This window comes from Callorhinus ursinus, unplaced genomic scaffold, assembly GCF_003265705.2.
Source record: "Callorhinus ursinus isolate GAN/ISIS: 27379988/994484 unplaced genomic scaffold, GSC_fseal_2.0 scaffold16, whole genome shotgun sequence".
NCBI lineage: Eukaryota > Metazoa > Chordata > Mammalia > Carnivora > Otariidae > Callorhinus > Callorhinus ursinus.
This window is the reverse complement of record NW_027397078.1, coordinates 2,029,241-2,046,199: the sequence shown is the minus strand read 5'-3', so window position 1 is coordinate 2,046,199 and position 16,959 is coordinate 2,029,241. Positions and strand designations below refer to the sequence as shown.

Genomic DNA, 16,959 nt, shown 5'->3' with positions numbered 1-16,959 from the left:
ATAAAAACCTTAATATGAATGCTCACAGCAGTATTATTCGTGACCCCCAAAACATCAGTTCGTTGGATGAATGGACAAGCATAATGCAGAATGTTCATACAATGAAATATTATTCAGCGAGTGAAAGGAATGAAGTAGTTTAATCCATGCTACAATGTGAGCGAACCTTGGAAATTTTGTGCAGAGTGAAAGAAGCCAGTCACAAAAGGCCACATATTCTGATTCTGTTCATATGAAAAGTCCAGAATAGGCAAATCCATGAGACAGACAGTAGATTGGTGGCTTCCAGGGACTGTGGGGAGGCGGATAATAGTATAGGGAGTGTCTGCTAATGGGTACAAGCTTCTTTTTGGGGTGATGAAAATGTCCTGGAATTAGACAGTGGTAATAGTGGTAAGACCTTATGAATATACTGACCACTGAAACGTACACTTCAAAGGGTGAATTTTGTGGTATGCGAATGACATCTCAATAAAAAAGAACTATTAATACACACAACAACGTGGGTGTCACAGACATTATGCAGAACAAAAGAAACATAAACTATACGATTCCATGTATATGAAGTTCAAAACCAAGCTGAAAACCACTGGTATCGTAAGCTGTGTATGGATACATACATACGTAGTAATGGAATGAAAACACGAGGGAGACAAACACCAAACTTGAGGTCGTGGAAGGAGAGAGGAAAACGGACTTTGTACAAGAACTTCGGCTGGATCTGAATATATTTCTTTCAAAAGTATCTGAAGCAAATACATACGGCAAAATGTTTGACCAAGGTGAATGCTTGTTACAGTACCTTTTATACTTTTCTCTCAGGAAAACAACAACAACAACAACAACAGCTCGGTTCTGAGACAAACGTGGGACTCCTCAGCCAGGCTTTGGTTGATGTTTCCTCCCTGCGCGATTGAGACCAAGGGGAGTTAGGTTCTGCCTCTGGCCTGGTGGACTCATCTGGAAGAAGCACAGTTCACATGCCATGGGCTTGGACAAAGCTCTAGAACCTCAGAAGATGCCAGGAAGAAGGGAACCAGTCAGGGAAGCCTTCCAGGAAGAGAGGATGTTGGGGCTGAGCCTCAAATGGAGGCCTGACAGAGGGGATGCTTGGCCCGGACACCCCACCCCCACCCCCACCCTCTGGGTCTCTCCCAAAGCCTGGCCTGGCCCTGCTGATTCCCTTATCTGCCCACTCCCAGCTGCCTCCCTGCTGGCTGAACTGTCGCCGCAGACTTCTGTGCCTGTGCCCCCTCCACGGAGATGGGGGAGGGAATGGGGTGAGCCTGGCCTCAGAGCCTCAGAGCCTCAGAGCTTCTGGCTCTTGACGGAGCCTGGGTCCTGAGGCCCCCACTCCCCACCCTTTACTTCCCTTCCTAAGGCCTTTCTCTGCTCCAGTTATGAAGAAGAGTCCAGTGGCTGAGTCCAGTGGCCAAACTCTTGTCTGAGACATGCCTCCAGCCTGACCTTCCTGAGGAGGACAGATTTCCCTATCTTGCTCCCAATATTGCAACTGTTGTTTCTAATAAAAACTAACAACGAAGAGAGTTACCACTACAGAGTTCATCCTCTATGGTGTCCCGGGCAGGACCCGTGTCAAGTGGCCTTCTCAACAACATTTGCTGTGGGTTCTATGATTGTACCCATCATCTAGGCAAAGAAACTGAGGCTCCGAGGGTGGCCTGCCCGGGAACTACCCAGCAAATCAGTGTCAGAGCTGAGCACAGGCCCTTGGACAGACATCTTCATTTCTCTGAGCCCACTCCCCGTCTGGAAGATACGGGCAATTATACGCACTTATACCACAAAGACCTGGTGAGAATGGGATAAAATTAGGCAGGGAGAGCACTTAGCACAGGGCCTGGGGTGGCTCGGTTAACAGTTGTTATGACGATATTAGTGCTAAAAAAAAAAAAAAAGTATTTGTATCAGAATTAGCATTCGTTATTAGTACGGTTGTAGATAGAATTAGAAAAATAATTAGATTTAGAATTAATATCAGTATTACGAGCACTATTAAGATTAGTACCGGGACGCCTGGGTGGCTTAGTCATTAAGCGTCTACCTTCGGCTCAGGTCATGATCTCAGGGTCCTGGGGTTGAGCCCCGCATCGGGCTCCCCGCTCAGCGGGGAGCCTGCTTCTCCCTCTCCCACTCCCCCTGCTTGTGTTCCCTCTCTCGCTGTGTCTCTCTCTGTCAAATAAATAAATAAAATCTTAAAAAAAATTAGTATCAATATTTGAATCAGGATTAGGAATTAAAATTGGTATGAGTGTCACACTGATTAGCATTATTACCGGAATTAGTAGTGCTAGTAAAAAAAGGGTCAAGTACCATCCCTTGTATACAGTAAGTACTCAGTAAATCAATAAGAGTACTTAAAGTTTATTGAGATCTCAGATTCAAGCGAGTTAAAATCACTTGATGGATTAAATCTCATTTAGCTGTCCCAATCACCCTATGGAGTAGCCACTATTATTACCCCATCTCCATAGATGAGGAACTGAGGTCCAAGGGGGCTGGTAACTTGCCCAAGGCCACACGGCCCCTCCGTGGCTAGGGCAGGCTATGAATGAGGGGGGCTGGCTCCAGAGTGGAAGCCCTGAAAACATCGCCCCTTAAGTCATAGGGGTCTTCACCCCCCTTGTTACTTAGGAGGGCTCAGCACAGGACATGGCACACAGCAGGAGCTCAACAAATGCAGAGTCATAGCCATGCTCTCTTTCCTCCTCAAACCTCCCATTTTGCTTCTGAGGACAACGAGGCCCATGGAGGCAAAAGGAGGATAGCAAGCTCCTTCTGGGGCGGCCGGTGGGGGAGCAAGCCCCACTGACCCAGGGCTCTGTCAGTGCCCTGTGCCCTTGGCAGGTCTCAGTCTCCCCATCTGTAGAATGGGTGGTCAGGAGGGTGCTCCGTCCTGTGGAGTCCTGGGGCCACCACTGGGTGCTCTTACCCCTGCTCTGTGGGGACCCGAGTTGGATGCCTCGTGTGGGCGCGTGTCCATTGATTTTACACGGAGCAAGTGCTCAGGACAGGCTTGGCCTGGGGTCTGTGTCAGCATGAAACACCGGTTGCCGTCACTGTTGTTCCTCTCTGGGGGAGGTGGGGCAGGGCAGAAAGGTGGGGACTGAGGTGCGGGAGTCCTGGAAGTCCCTCTCAGCAGTTGAGGGCAGAGCCACCGATCACATGGGTCCACATCGACCCACATGGCCCTGTCCCACCCACCCCAGCACCACCGGCCCAGGGCTTACCCCAGACTGACACCTGGGGTCTCGTGGACTTCCTCCTAGACTGTGTCCGTGAATCTCTCTCTGTCTCGGTCTCCCTTCCCAAGTTCTCCACCTGTGTCCTTAGCCTCTGTCACTTCCGGGCTCTACCTTTTGCCTTCTGTCCTGCCTCTCATTCTCTTCGCTTCTCTCTGTAGATCTTCAATTGTCGCCGGCTCTCTTGGCATCTCTCCCCCGTCTCCGTACCCTCTCTCTGCCTCCTTCTAGCTGTGTCCCTTTTTCTGCCCGAGTCTCCCCCTTCCTGTCTCTGTCTCTGCTTCTGTCTCTTGCTATCTGCCTCTCTCCCTTCTCTACCCCTTCAGTTCTTCTTCCTTCCCTTCCCCAATCCTATCCCACTCCTCAAGGACCCACAGAGAAACCAACCCTGGGTCCCACCTGTTTCCCGCCTCCAAAGCAGCATGGCGGGCAACAAGTTGAAGCCGCTGTCCCTGGGTGCCCCCCCCCAGCCCCGCCCCCCCCTCCCCGTCCCAAGACAGCCTGTTACCGCGGAGCCAACAGCCACAGTCTCCTCCATCTGATAAGACTTATCTGCTGCCCCAGGGCAGGCCAGAGCTGGCGTAAGCCCCAGTGGGGCACTGAGTGAGTGTGCCCCTGCCTCCCGCCAGCCCTGGCCTGGCCCAGCCTCCAGGCTGGGCCTGGGTCATCAGAATGTCCCATGGGCTCTGGTTCAAATCCCACCGAACCTCTGTGAGCCTCATTCTTCTCGTCTGCAAAATGGGTACAGTCACATCCCTCCTCTCCCTGTTGGCCAGTAAGATTCACGTACGTAAGTGGCCAAGCCCGAACCTGACCCAGCACACAGGAGGGACTTTGGAAACACTCACTGAGAAACCTAGTGGAGTCATAAAACCGTATCTGGTATTTTTATGTTATCTTGGCTTCAGCCCATTTTGTTTGGCTGGACACTGAAGTCCACGGGAGCCCAAGTTGAACAGGGTCCAAGAATCCGTGGGGTGGGCAGATGGGGCAGAGGAAGGCCCCCACTGCCCAAGAGGTGCCCCACCAGCAGGGAGCCCGCCCCCTCCCCTGGTCCGCCCCACCCACTGGGGCACCAGCCACTCCCTGGGGAGGAGGGAGGAGGGAGAGAGGAGGGAGGGAGGGAGAGAAGGAGGAAGGGAGCCTCAAAGGCCAAGGCCAGCCAGGACACCCCCTGGGATCACACTGAACTCGCCACATCCCCAAAGCGGCTGAACCCTCTGCACCAACCAGCCCAGGTCAGTCTCAGCCCCCTAAGAGCCCCCAGCAAGGCAAACCCCAGGCCTGCTGTCCCTTACCTCAAGGCTACTCCTCCAGCCTGCTCCAGGGTCCCCAACCCACCACTGGTCCCCAAAGTGTCTACTGCCCCTGAAGCCCTTCACAGCTCCTCCAAACCATCTGTCTTTCCAACCCCCATCTCTGCCCTAAAACCACCCCCCAAAACCGACCTCTTTCTGCCCTGACTTCCATCCTCTCCTTCCAAGATATCTGTTCCCCTGATGGCTTAACTCTGCTCCCCACACCCCATTCCTGCCCCCTACAACATGCCTTTCTCCCCCAAATCCTAGCTCTGCCCCGAATCTGGCTTTCACGCACCTGGAATTGTTTCTGTCTCTGAGTTCTCCCAAAAACTCACTTTTGCTCCCCTATGCCTATTTCTGCTCCCCAAGTCCTTGTCTGCTCCCCATCCTGGTTTCCGCTCCAAATTTTCCAGTCCCCTAAACCCTGGCTTCATCCTCTTATCTCCGTCTGTGCTTCTCAAAGCCCCAGTTTGTTCTCTGTGACTTCTCTCTGAGCCCCCCAAACCACTACTCTCCCCCAGCCCTTTGCCCGCACACCAAAATGTCTGACACTCTAAACGCCAAGTCTACTACCCCAAGTCTGTTCTACCACATGAATCCTCCTCACGCCCGCCTTCCCTAAACCCCATCTCAGCCCCCAAACGTTGTCTCTGGCCCCCCGGATCTCCTCTGGCCTCAAATTTTTCTCCACCCCAACTCCATCTCGGTTCTCAAACTCCTCTTCTGCTCCCATAATCCATCTTTATCAGACACACTCCTGCCTGTCCAAACCCACCTCTGACCCCTAAACCCCGTCTCTGCTCCAGCAAAACCCACGGAACCCTCAAACATGTCCACGACCCTCAGAATCCATCTCTGAACCCCGAACTACATCCCCAGCTTCTCAACGTTCTCTCTGGCTCTCAACCTTCACCTCAGATCCCCAATCTTGTGTTCTCCTTTTCCAACCTATTTCTGATCCCAAAACGTGACCTTTCAAATTTGTCTCTGCTCCTCAAACCCCATATCTGCTCTCCCCAAACTCTACAGCTATACCCCCAACCCCTCCCTGACTCCTCCACCCCATCTGATCCTCAAATTCCACCTCAAAGCCTCCCAAGACTCATCTGCTCCCAGACCCCATCTCTGCTCCCTTCAGTCCCAAGGGACCCTCCCTTGAGGGCTGGGACAGGGATGTTACCTGGGGTGAGGGGCTGGACCTTGGGAGAGCTGAGAGTGCCGGCCTGCTGCCTGCTGCCCGTCAGGGCAGCACTTACTCTAGTGGAGCAGCTGATAAGGAGCTTTCATATCCCCCAGCCTCGAGATAAACTTTTATCTCTGTCCGGAGAGTGATAACTGGGGCTGGGGGGCTGGGCCCCTGCCATAGGAGGGGTGGGCAGCCCTGGACCCGCCAAGGTGCTAGGTGCAAGGATGTGGGGCAGTGGGACTGGAGGGAGATCACTGGGGGGGAGGGGGGAGTTGAGGATGAGGCGGGATAAAGGAACAGTGGTGACAGAGACAAAAAGAACGAGACAGAAAAGGAAGAGAGGGAGAGAGGGAGAAAAAGAGACAGAGACAAAGAGCAAGGGACAGACAGGAAGAAAAAAAAAGGAGAAACAGAGGGCCACCTGGGTGGCTCAGTCATTAAGCATCTGCCTTCGGCTCAGGTCATAATCCCAGGGTCCTGGGATCAAGCCCAGCATTGGGCTCCCTGCTCTGCGGGAAGCCTGCTTCTCCGTCTCCTGCTCCCCCTGCCACTGTTCCGTCTCTCACTGTGTGTCTCTCTCTGTCAAATAAATAAATAAAATCTTTAAAAAAAAAAAAAAAAGAAAAGAAAGGAGAAACAGAGAGATAGCAGGAAAGTGAGAGACCCAGGAACAGAAAGAGAGCGCAGAAAGAGAGAGCCTCAGATCGAAAGAATCGTGGAGAGACACAGAGGAAAAGAGATGGAAATAGAGGAGGAGGCAAGACATCCACTCCGGGGAGAGTCAGAGGAGGTCCGGGGGCCTGGACGAGGCTGGTGGCAGACACAGCCACGGGCTCCTCTCTTTGCCCGCACAACCCCCAACCCTGAGCCCAACCTTCAGCGTGTTCACACAGTGGGTCACGTAGGCTGGGGCTGTGAAGATGGCCTTCTACTGTATCTCTGTTACTCCACCCCAAGGACAGGGAAACTGAGGCCTTCAGATTCATAGGGCAAGTCAGGGGCAAGGGTAGCTTTTCTGGCTCCTCACCCGGGCTGTGTGTAGTGGGGCATGGGCAAGGATGTGGGACTAGTAAGACAGACATGGAAATAAAGCCAGAAGGCAGAAAGACAGAGAGAGAGAGAGAGAGAGAGAGAGACACGAGACAAGCCGAAAGAGACTGAGTGGGAGAGATGTAGAGACATTCAGAGACATTACTGGAGAGGGAGGAAGAACTGAAATGGAAAGAGGTGAAAGACACGGAGATAAAGATGGAGAGAGACAACCAGAGATAGAGACATGGAAAGCCAGAGAAAGGGAGGGGGAAAATTAGGCACTCGTTAAAGCAGAGAAAGAGAGGGGCACCTGGGTGGCTCAGGCGGTTAAGTGTCTGCCTTCGGCTCAGGTCATGATCCCGGGGTCCCGGGATCGAGCCCCGCATCGGGCTCCCTGCTCGGCGGGGTGCCTGCTTCTCCCTCTCCCTCTGCCTGCCGCTCTGCCTACTCGTGCTCTCTATCTTTCTGTCAGATAAGTTAAAAAAAAAAAGGCAGAGAGAGAGGACAAGACATATCATGGCAGCATAGAAAGAGGGGACAGAAATATCGAGGGCCGGGCTGGGCAGGAGAGAGTATCACAAGGAGAGAGACACGGGGACATAGATACACACACAGGGAAGGCCAGAGACAAAGGGGCAAAGACGAAGCCGCCATCTCACAGGTCTTAGCTGGGCCCCCGTCACCACCACCTATCTGGCAGATGGGGAAACTGAGGCCTGGGGCTGGCTGGAACTGAAGGAATCTGAAAGCAGAACTATGGTAGGCCTCCCCAGGGCAAACCTGTCCCCCTCCTCAGAGGAAGCCAGTAGCCTTGGGGTGATTTCAAAAGTTGGGCGGGGATGGCAGAGATAAGCCGTGGGGGGTACTGACCCCCCCATGGAGCAGGGAGGAACTGAGGGGGCCCCTGTGTGCAGACCCAACGGAGGTGGGGGGAGGGAGGAGTCAAGCCGGAAACCATGGGTTTCTGAGAAAGTCAAAATATGCAACAGATAGGGATGAAGTTGGGGAGCACAAGAGGGTAAACCCCAAGGTCCCAGGGGTGACAAGTGGCTCAAGGGACTGTAGCTCTGCACCCCAGCCCGTCCCCCCCCAGACTCCTCTAGAGGGAGAGAAGGGGAGGAGGAGGGAGAGAAAATGAGGAGAGGAGAAAGTGATGAGCAGAAAGGGAGGGAGAGGAGAAGAACGGAGAAGGAGGGGGGGGACAGGCAGGGGGGGGGAAGGAGAAAATGGGGAGGGGAGGGGGACAGGAGGAAGAGGCGGCTGGCTCAGAGGAGGGAGAGCAGGAGGTGAACAGGCGGGGGTAGAGAGAGGGGGAGGACCGGCGAAAGAGAGAATGAGGGGGTGAGGGGCCGGGAGGGGGGAGAAGAGGGAGGGGGAAGAGGAGCAAGGGGGGGGAGAGGCGAGGGGAAAGAAGGGGAGTTGTGGGAGGAGGGAAAAGAAGAGATGGGAGGAGGGCGAGAGGAGAAAGGGAAGCAGGAGGAGAGAAGAGGGACTAGAAGGAAGGAGGGGATGATGGAGGGGAAGACAGGGAGAGCTCGGGAGGGAAAGAGGGCCATGAAGGCTGAGGGCGTGGGGCTGGAGCCGGAGAAGGGGCGGTGGGGGAGGGGAGGAGGAGTTTGGAGTCTGAGGACCTCTCCCGTCCTCACAGGTCCCACCCGAGGCCCCATGGAGTTCCCTGGCCTAGGGGCCCTGGGGACCTCAGAGCCCCTGCCCCAGTTTGTGGACCCGGCTTTGGTATCCTCGCCCCCAGAGTCGGGGGTCTTCTTCCCCTCTGGGCCGGAGGGCTTGGATGCAGCAGCCTCCTCCACGGCCCCCAGCACCGCCACGGCTGCAGCTGCGGCTCTGGCCTACTACAGGGATGCCGAGGCCTACAGGCACTCCCCAGGTAACCCCTTTGGGTGGCTGTCTTAGCGCGGGCTGCCACGGTGACCCTTAGCTAGGGCAGAATCCCACCAAGAGGTCATCTTGACCATGGCCACTTCCCCCAGTTGAGCCCAGACCTAGGAATGCCAACGCTCCCCGTCTGCCATCTTGGGGTAGCCATACTGGAAAGCAACATCGGAAGTGGGTGGTGGTGGCCCTAGTTGTCAAGGGACCCATGGGGCTCCGAACCCCAACGGGCATCCTCAAAGCCCCTTTGGAAACGGGTGGAGGTTACCGCAGCTGCCAGAGTGACCAGTGGGGCTCGGGACCCGGGAGTTACCCGACGGCCAGCAGCTGCTCCGGTGGCCTGTGGGAAGACTGGAGACTTGGCTGCTCCCTCCGAGCTGAGCTGCGGGGCAGCACTGTGCCCTGAAGGCGGGATGGTTTTAGACTGATCCCGCCTTCCTTCCCATACCCCGCCACCCTAATAGTCTTTCAGGTGTACCCACTGCTCAACTGTATGGAGGGGATCCCAGGGGGCTCACCCTACGCCGGCTGGACCTACGGCAAGACGGGGCTCTATCCTGCCTCGACTGTGTGCCCCACTCGCGAGGACTCCCCTCCCCAGGCCCCGGAAGACCCCAATGGGAAAGGCGGCAGCAGCTTCCTGGAGACCTTAAAGACAGAGCGGCTAAGTCCAGACCTCTTGACGCTGGGGCCTGCACTGCCTTCATCCATCCCTGTCCCCAGCAGTGCCTATGGGGGTCCTGACTTTTCCAGTACCTTCTTTTCTCCCACTGGGAGCCCCCTCAATCCAGCGGCCTATTCCTCCCCCAAGCTTCGTGGGACACTGCCCTTGCCCCCCTGTGGTGAGGTCCCCAAAAAGGAACGGGGAGGCTGAGGTGGGGGGGCGTCCAAGGCCAAGCAGGGCTGAGCCTGGGCTCCCCCACCCCCTCTGTCCACCCCATCAGAAGCCAGGGAGTGTGTGAACTGCGGAGCAACAGCCACTCCCTTGTGGCGGCGGGACAGGACGGGCCACTACCTGTGCAATGCCTGTGGCCTCTATCACAAGATGAATGGCCAGAACAGGCCCCTCATCCGGCCTAAGAAGCGCCTGGTAAGACCCCGGGCCCGCCTCCCCTGCCCCAGGGACGGCTGTTCTCGGCCTGTACAGGGACCCCGGTCCTCCTGCTCCACGAGAACCCATACGCCCCCCGCCCATCCCTTCCCCAGCCATGCGGGCACCCAGCTTTGCGTAGGCGTGCCTATCCTCGACCTACCTTCATAGGGTACGTGCGGGAACCCCGTCCTGTCCCTGCGCAGCAGTGTTTTCCTCCTTGGCTTCACATGGGACTCACCTTAGGACACCCTGAACCACCGGGGCCTGGCGCCCTCCCCTAGATGTGTAGATTTCATTGGCCTAGGGTGCCGCCTGGGCCTCAGGATCGCCTTCGACTCCCTGAGTGATTCCAATGTATGGTCAAAGTTGGGAATCACTGGTGGAGTCTCACCCCCAATACCAAAATCCCCTATCCTGGCCAGGAGGCCCTGCCCCATGCAGAAAACCCACAGTCATCGTCCCGTGAGTACATCTGTTCTCGCCCTGCACGGGAAGCCCTGCCTTCAACCTGACCCTGACCTCTCGGGTCCTCCACCCACCCCCGCGGTGGGCTGATCCTCACATTCTCTCTCCCCCTAGATTGTCAGCAAGCGGGCGGGTACCCAGTGTACCAACTGCCAGACAACCACCACGACGCTATGGCGGAGGAATGCCAGTGGGGACCCTGTGTGCAATGCCTGTGGCCTCTACTACAAGCTACACCAGGTTTGTCCTGTCCCGTTCCCCTGCCAGCCTCCCCCCTCCTCCTGTCATCCCACTGCCCTCCTCCCCTGCTCCTCTTCTACCCCCACCTCTGCTTCCCCTCATAACCCTCCCTTTTCTCCCCCACTTTTCCTGCCCCCTCCTTCCCTCTCTATTCCCCTCCTCCTTGGCCCTCACCCCTCCCTCCTTCATCCCTTCGCACCCTTCCACGACCTCCTGCCCCTCCTCCCGCCTCGATCTCCTTCATCCTCCTTCCCAGCCATTCGCTAACTTCCATCCCCCTGCCCCGAAACCGGAGCCAGCTCCATCAGCCTCAGAGGCTTTCCCAAGCTCAGGGCCTCACAACCTTGGGATTCCTTAGGACAATCCCTGCACCACATCAGGGTCACGCTCCCTAGTCCCTGAAGCAATTGTCCATGCTTAACGAGGTGGGACGGAGACGGCCTCCCTGGTCAAGACAGAGGGGTAAAGATTTGGAGTCGGGAAACACTCACGGCCTCCCTCTTGGCAGGTGAACCGACCACTGACCATGCGGAAGGATGGTATCCAGACTCGAAACCGCAAGGCGTCTGGAAAAGGGAAAAAGAAACGAGGGTCAAGTCTGGGAGGTACAGGAGCAGCTGAGGGACCGGCTGGTGGCTTCATGGTGGTGGCCGGGGGCAGCGGGAGTGGGAATTGTGGGGAGGTGGCCACCGGCTTGACGTTGGGCCCACCCAGTACTGCCCATCTCTACCAAGGCCTGGGCCCCGTGGTGCTGTCAGGGCCCGTGAGCCACCTCATGCCTTTCCCGGGACCCCTGTTGGGTTCCCCCGCAGGCTCCTTCCCCACAGGTCCCGTTCCTCCCACCACCACCACCACTGTGGTGGCTCCACTGAGTTCCTGAGGGCACAGAGCATGGCCTCAGGGTGGCGGTGGGGTCCCTCTCCTATGTAACCCACAGTCAATACAACCCAACCCTCTGGGCCCCAGCCATCCCCTGGCCTGGCCCTTCAAAGCTTTTGTAAAATAAAACCACCAAAGTCCTAAGAGCAGAGGTGTGAGCCTGTGTGGGACTGAATCAAGAACAACGGGAGGGAGGCTGCATGTCTGGGTGTCTCTGAGGACGGTGTCTGGCTGCAGCGTATGGCCCCGGGAAGCTGAGGCCGCCGCCTATGTGACACTTCACGATTGTGGGTTGCGACGTGCAATTGTGAACACTGTTCATGAAGCTGCGTGTGACAGCTTCCGGGTGGCCTGAGACGGCGTGGGTCGCCACATACCATGGGGTGAGATACAGCGTGTGACTGAGGGGGCGAGGCTTTCCAAGACAGGGTGCGTGACACCAGGAGACGGCGGGAGCAGACGCTTCTGGAATGTTGAACGCAGGCTGGGGGGGGGGGGCGTGTGGAGGCTATAACAGCAGGACCGCGGGGGTCTGCACGTCCAGGGAGCTCTGGGGGTTGGGTACTGGCAGCATTTCTCTGCAAGTCTACGCATGTTGGGAGCGCAGATCACGTGGTGTGTGCCAGGCCACAGTGTCTCTGAGTGGCTGACGGCCTTGAGCAGCTCTGTGTGTACTTGTTCGTGGAAAGTATGAACATGCAGAGTTTCAGTTGGGCCTCCATTAGGGACCCCCTTCCAGAGGACACAAGACATATGCGGGACAGGAAAGGGGGGGCTGGAATGGGAGCCATCAAGAAGGTCAGAATGGCCAGTGCGGGACCACGGGGTTGTCCGGGGGGCCTTCCCTGTCAGTCATCTCTTATCTCTCTTGGCCCAGCTCAGCCTGCAGCTCTGTGGGAAATGGTAGAGGAGAGGGGAAGATTAGAAGGACAAAATAGCTTCTGGGGGTGATATTTAGACCCCGTAGGTGGGAGAGCTCCTCCCCATAGGGCCAACTCCCTCACCAACGCACCTATTCACCTGGGCACACTTCTCACCCCCAGGGGGGTATCTGTTCTTCCAAAATGGAAAGCCCTTATGTAGGAGCCTGTGTGGAGTCAGGTGACAGAGAGGTTAAGTGGCTCGCTGGGGGCCACACAGCGGGAGACGGGGGGAAAAGCCAGGCTCTGTGGCTTAGCCTCCATACTACCCAGCAGCTCCTGATAGCAAACAGCCCCATTCACTGAGTGTTTACTGTGGATCGGGCAATGGCTGGGAAACTTCAGTTGGTTTGGTTCATGAACACCTGAAAAAAAAAAAAAAAAAAACTCCGAGGAAAGAAAAGTATACTATGCACTTTACATTTTCATTTTACTAATGAGAAAGTAAGGCTCAGAACTGGCGTTACTTGGGGGCGCCTGGGTGGCTCAGTTGGTTAAGCGGCTGCCTTCGGCTCAGGTCATGATCCTGGAGTCCTGCGATCAAGCCCCACATCGGGCTCCCTGCTCAGCAGGGAGTCTGCTTCTCCCTCTCCCTCTGCCTGCCGCTGCCCCTGCTTGTGCTCTCTCTATCTCTGTCTCTGTGTCAAATAAAAATAAATAATAAAATCTTAAAAAAAAAAAAAAAACTGGCGTTACTTGCCCTGACCACACCGAGTTTAAGGAGTGGATTTTGGATGCCACTTTCCCCCACATGAGTCTTGCTCACACTTAACTGGGCTGCCTCTCTCTCTCTCGCTCTCATCACTCACTCAATCCATTCACTCCTGAATTTGCTTTTGGGCAGTTTCTCTTTATGGATTTCCCCCAGAGCCCCAGAGATGAGGACCACGGGCCCTCAGATCCTGAACATAGCAGGGGTAAGCAGATGTCCTCAAGGACAGCTCTCCTTCAGCTACTCACCATGCTGGCCCGCTGCAGAATCACGGCAGTCCACGCTCATTACAGGGATTGTCCAGAACTCCCCTGGTCTTTGTAAAAGCCTCCTGCCTGCCTGGCCACCCCATAGAACCCCAGCCCTCTCACCCTATAGGAGCCCCTGTCCGCATCTTGAGCAGAAACCCCTCTCAGAACCTGTGCTGGACATGTGCCTGGCCCTACCTTGCTCAGAAGCCCCAGCCCTTGCCTCCCAGAACAGCTGCCCTCGCCTGACACTCTAAGGGAACCCTTTCTCTAATTAGTAACAGGACACCCATGCTGACCCTGGACAGGAGCATCAGCCCTCACCTTGCATCGGAAGAAGCCCTGTCCTTCCCTGGCACAGGAACCTTGGACTTAGCCCAGTTAGGAATCTTTGAGCTCACACTGTAAGGAAGCCCTGTGCCACCCCTTTAGAAACACCTGTTCTAGGGCATCTGGGTGGCTCAGTCGGTTAACCTGTTGCCTTTGGCTCAGGTCACGATCCCAGGGTCCTGGGATAGAACCCCACGTTGGGCTCCCTGCTCGGTGGGGAGTCTGTTTCTCCCTCTCCTTCTGCCCCTCTGCCTGCTTGTGCTCTCTCTCTCTCAAATAAATAAATAAAATCTTAAAAAAAAAGAAACACCTGTCCTGACCCTCTTCACTAGTCTCAATCTCTCTAAATCCTGCCTTAACCTTGGACAGGACATTTCTGTCTTCACACTGTACTGGAGCTCAGACCTCCAGATAGCATTTTAGAAACACTTCCATCACAATAAAATCTAGTTCTGAACCACTGACCTAGCTCTCTCTGCAGAAACTCCATCCTCAACCACTTCAGGAACTCCGATTGACTATAGAAGCTCTTGCCTCCATTGCTGACAATGACCCCTGATGTCACTCTGCGCAACAATCCCTGATCTCACACCCTAACCTGTAGAGTCCACAAGAACCCATGATCCAACTCTTTTTTTAAAAAAAGATTTTGAGAGAGAGAGAGGAGAGAGCACGAGTGAGTGCGGGGGTGGGTGGGGTGGAGGGGCAGGGGAAGAGGAACAGAATCTTAAGCAGACTCCCTGCTGAGCACGAAGCCCAATGTAGGGCTCCATCCTAGGACCCTGAGATCACAACCTAAGCCGAAACCAAGTCAGACGCTTAACCAACTGCGCCAGCCAGGCACACCGCCCCCCTCCCCCCTGCCCCTGTAATCCAACTCTTTTTTTTTTTTTAAAGATTTTATTTATTTATTTCAGAGAGAGAGAGAATGAGAGATAGAAAGCACGAGAGGGAAGAGGGTCAGAGGGAGAAGCAGACTCCCTGCCGAGCAGGGAGCCCGATGTGGGACTCGATCCCGGGACTCCAGGATCATGACCTGAGCCGAAGGCAGTCGCTTAACCAACTGAGCCACCCAGGCGCCCCTGTAATCCAACTCTTAACAAGAACCTCAGACTTGAACTTACAACCCTTTCCTAAAAAAAGAAAAAAAAGTAAAAAAAAAAACCTTTCCTGACCCTGTGGCAGGGATGCCTGTCCTGATCCTCTACTTTAAGCCTAGACCTCATCTTATACAGGTACCTACGGCCTCACCTGGCAAAGGAGCCCCTACCCAGACACTGTACAGGGCTTCCTCTCTTTACCATGTGTTAGCTCCACAGCCCTGACCCCTACAGGAAGCCTTGCCTACAACTGTTACTGGAACCCTCTGACTGGACTCTCCATAGAAAACCTTTTCCTCTCAACAGAAATCCTTAACTCCACTCACAGGAATCTCTGGCCTGATCCTTTATAGGAACTCCTAACCTTGCTTTCTAGAAACATTCTCCTGACCCCAAACAGGATGTCCTGATGTGACTCTCTCTGACAGCCCTGGCCCCGGCCTTGTCCTGGAAGCCCCACCCTCACACTGTACAGGAACCATTATTCTGACTGTGGATAGTGACTGCCACATTGGACAGAACAGCTCTGTGGGGTCTATAGAATCCTGCAGCAGGCAGTGCTACAGGCTCTTCAAACCTGTGTTCTCCTAAGCTCACTCACTTTTCTGATCTCCTTTACAGTGAGATGTGGACATGTGACAGAGTTCTGACCAATGGAGTATGGGCAAAGTGATACACACCACTTCCAAGCCTGGCCCATAAAAATCTCTCATGGAATCCTTCACTCTCTCTCTTTTCCCATCTACCAGCTCAATAGTGAGAACTCTAAGGATTCAGAGGAGAGCAGAGCCACAAAATGGAAGTTGCCTGGGTTCCTGAATGATCAGTAATAAATATACACATTGGACTTTATATGAGTAAGAAATAAACATTTATTTGTTAATCCTCTAAAATTCTGGGTTTGTTACAGCAGCTAGCATAATTTGGCCCAACTGGGACGCCTGCGTGGCTCAGTCAGTTAAGCATCTGCCTTCGGCTCAGGTCATGATCCCAGAATGCCAGGATCGAGCCCCGCGTCGGGCTCCCTGCTCAGCGGGGAGTCTGCTTCTCCCTCTGCCTCTCACCCTGCTCGTGCTCTCTCAAAGAAATAAAATCTTTAAAAAAATTTAGCCCAGGGGTGCCTGGGTGGCTTAGTCGTTAAGCATCCGACTCTTGATTTCTGCTCAGGTCATGATCTCAGGGTTCTGAGATCGAGCCCCACATCAGGCTCCATACTCAGCATGGAGTCTGCTGGTCCCTTTCCCTCTGCTCTTTCCCCTGCTCTCTCTCTTTCAAATAAATAAATAAATATGATCTTTAAAAAAATTTAACCCAATTAATAACAATTTGATTGAATCTAGACATGAACACCTGTTCCTACTGTCTACGTTAACATAGCTCTGAACCTGTACAGAAACACCTGTGCTGACCCTGAACTGGACAACCTGATCTCTTCATAGGAAACTCTTTTTTTTTTTTAGATTTTATTTATGTATTTGACAGAGAAAGACACAGCAAGAGAGGGAACACAAGCAGGGGGAGTGGGAGAGGGAGAAGCAGGCTTCCCGCTGAGCAGGGAGCCCGACGCGGGGCTCGATGACCTGAGCCAAAGGCAGACGCCCAACGACTGAGCCACCCAGGTGCCCCTTCATAGGAAACTCTTAATGCAGTCTAAGGAGCCTCATCCTGAACTTGTATGGGAACCCCTAATCTGGAGCTCTCCAGAAACAACTGTCTTGTCCTGTATAGAAATCCCTGCTTGGTTCAGGAAAGGAACAAAGCTATAGAAACTACAGGAATCCCTGTCCTCACTCTGTCCAGGAACACTGGCTGACCCAGTAAACACCAGAAGTGACCTGACCCTGTCCATGAATCCCAGTCCTCACACAAAGGGAATACCTCTCTTCAGGAAGCATAGAAACTCTGCACTCATCCTGTAAAAGAACCCCAGCCAGATAAAGGAAACCAAAAACTGACATTCTACAGCAGGATCAGAAAGCTACAGCCTTCAGGCTAAAGCGAGACTTCAGCTGGTCTCTTCATGTTTAAAAAAAAAAGATTTTATTTATTTGACAGAGAGAGAGAGCACAAGCAAGGGGATCAGCAGAGGGAGAGGGAAAAGCAGGGTCTCCACTGAGCAGGAAGCCCGATGCAGGGCTCAATCCCAGGACCCTGGGATCACCACCCGAGCGGAAGGCAGACGCTTAACTGACTGAGCCACCCAACTGCCCCGCCGTCTCTTCATTTTTAAAGGAAAGAAAGAATATGCCACAGAGACCGTTATGTGGCCTGCAAAGCCTAAAATATTTGCTATCTGGCCC

At 54.4% G+C, this 16,959-nt stretch overlaps 1 protein-coding gene and 1 long non-coding RNA gene across 5 annotated transcripts; one reads left to right on the top strand and one right to left on the bottom strand.

Moving 5' to 3' along the window:
- Positions 1 to 121: 121 nt before the first annotated feature.
- Positions 122 to 7,180, bottom strand: LOC112812657 (uncharacterized). The gene is made up of 3 exons (XR_003205331.2): positions 5,745 to 7,180; positions 2,954 to 3,093; positions 122 to 960 (listed from the first exon to the last, which is right to left on the bottom strand). It is a non-coding gene; the product is annotated as an uncharacterized lncRNA (long non-coding RNA).
- Positions 4,377 to 15,522, top strand: GATA1 (GATA binding protein 1). Of its 4 annotated transcripts, none has more exons than XM_073901838.1 (7): positions 4,377 to 4,501; positions 8,431 to 8,667; positions 9,137 to 9,514; positions 9,617 to 9,762; positions 10,345 to 10,470; positions 10,979 to 11,075; positions 15,409 to 15,522. In XM_073901838.1, the coding sequence occupies exons 2-7, from the start codon at positions 8,448 to 8,450 to the stop codon at positions 15,414 to 15,416; spliced, it is 975 nt and encodes a 324-aa protein (XP_073757939.1). In that variant the 5' UTR covers positions 4,377 to 4,501; positions 8,431 to 8,447; the 3' UTR covers positions 15,417 to 15,522. The 4 variants fall into 4 exon arrangements, with proteins under 4 accessions (XP_073757939.1, XP_025713315.1, XP_025713313.1 ...); XM_025857530.2 differs by lacking the exon at positions 15,409 to 15,522 and adding an exon at positions 15,281 to 15,398; XM_025857528.2 differs by lacking the exon at positions 15,409 to 15,522 and adding an exon at positions 11,587 to 11,727.
- Positions 15,523 to 16,959: the final 1,437 nt, after the last annotated feature.

Coding starts and splice junctions, on each gene's coding strand:
- GATA1 (XM_025857527.2), top strand. CDS start 8,448: ATGGAGTTCCCTGGCCTAGGGGCCCTGGGGACCTCAGAGCCCCTGCCC. Junction 9,515..9,616: donor ACTGCCCTTGCCCCCCTGTG/GTGAGGTCCCCA, acceptor CCACCCCATCAG/AAGCCAGGGAGTGTGTGAAC. Junction 10,471..10,978: donor TCTACTACAAGCTACACCAG/GTTTGTCCTGTC, acceptor CCCTCTTGGCAG/GTGAACCGACCACTGACCAT.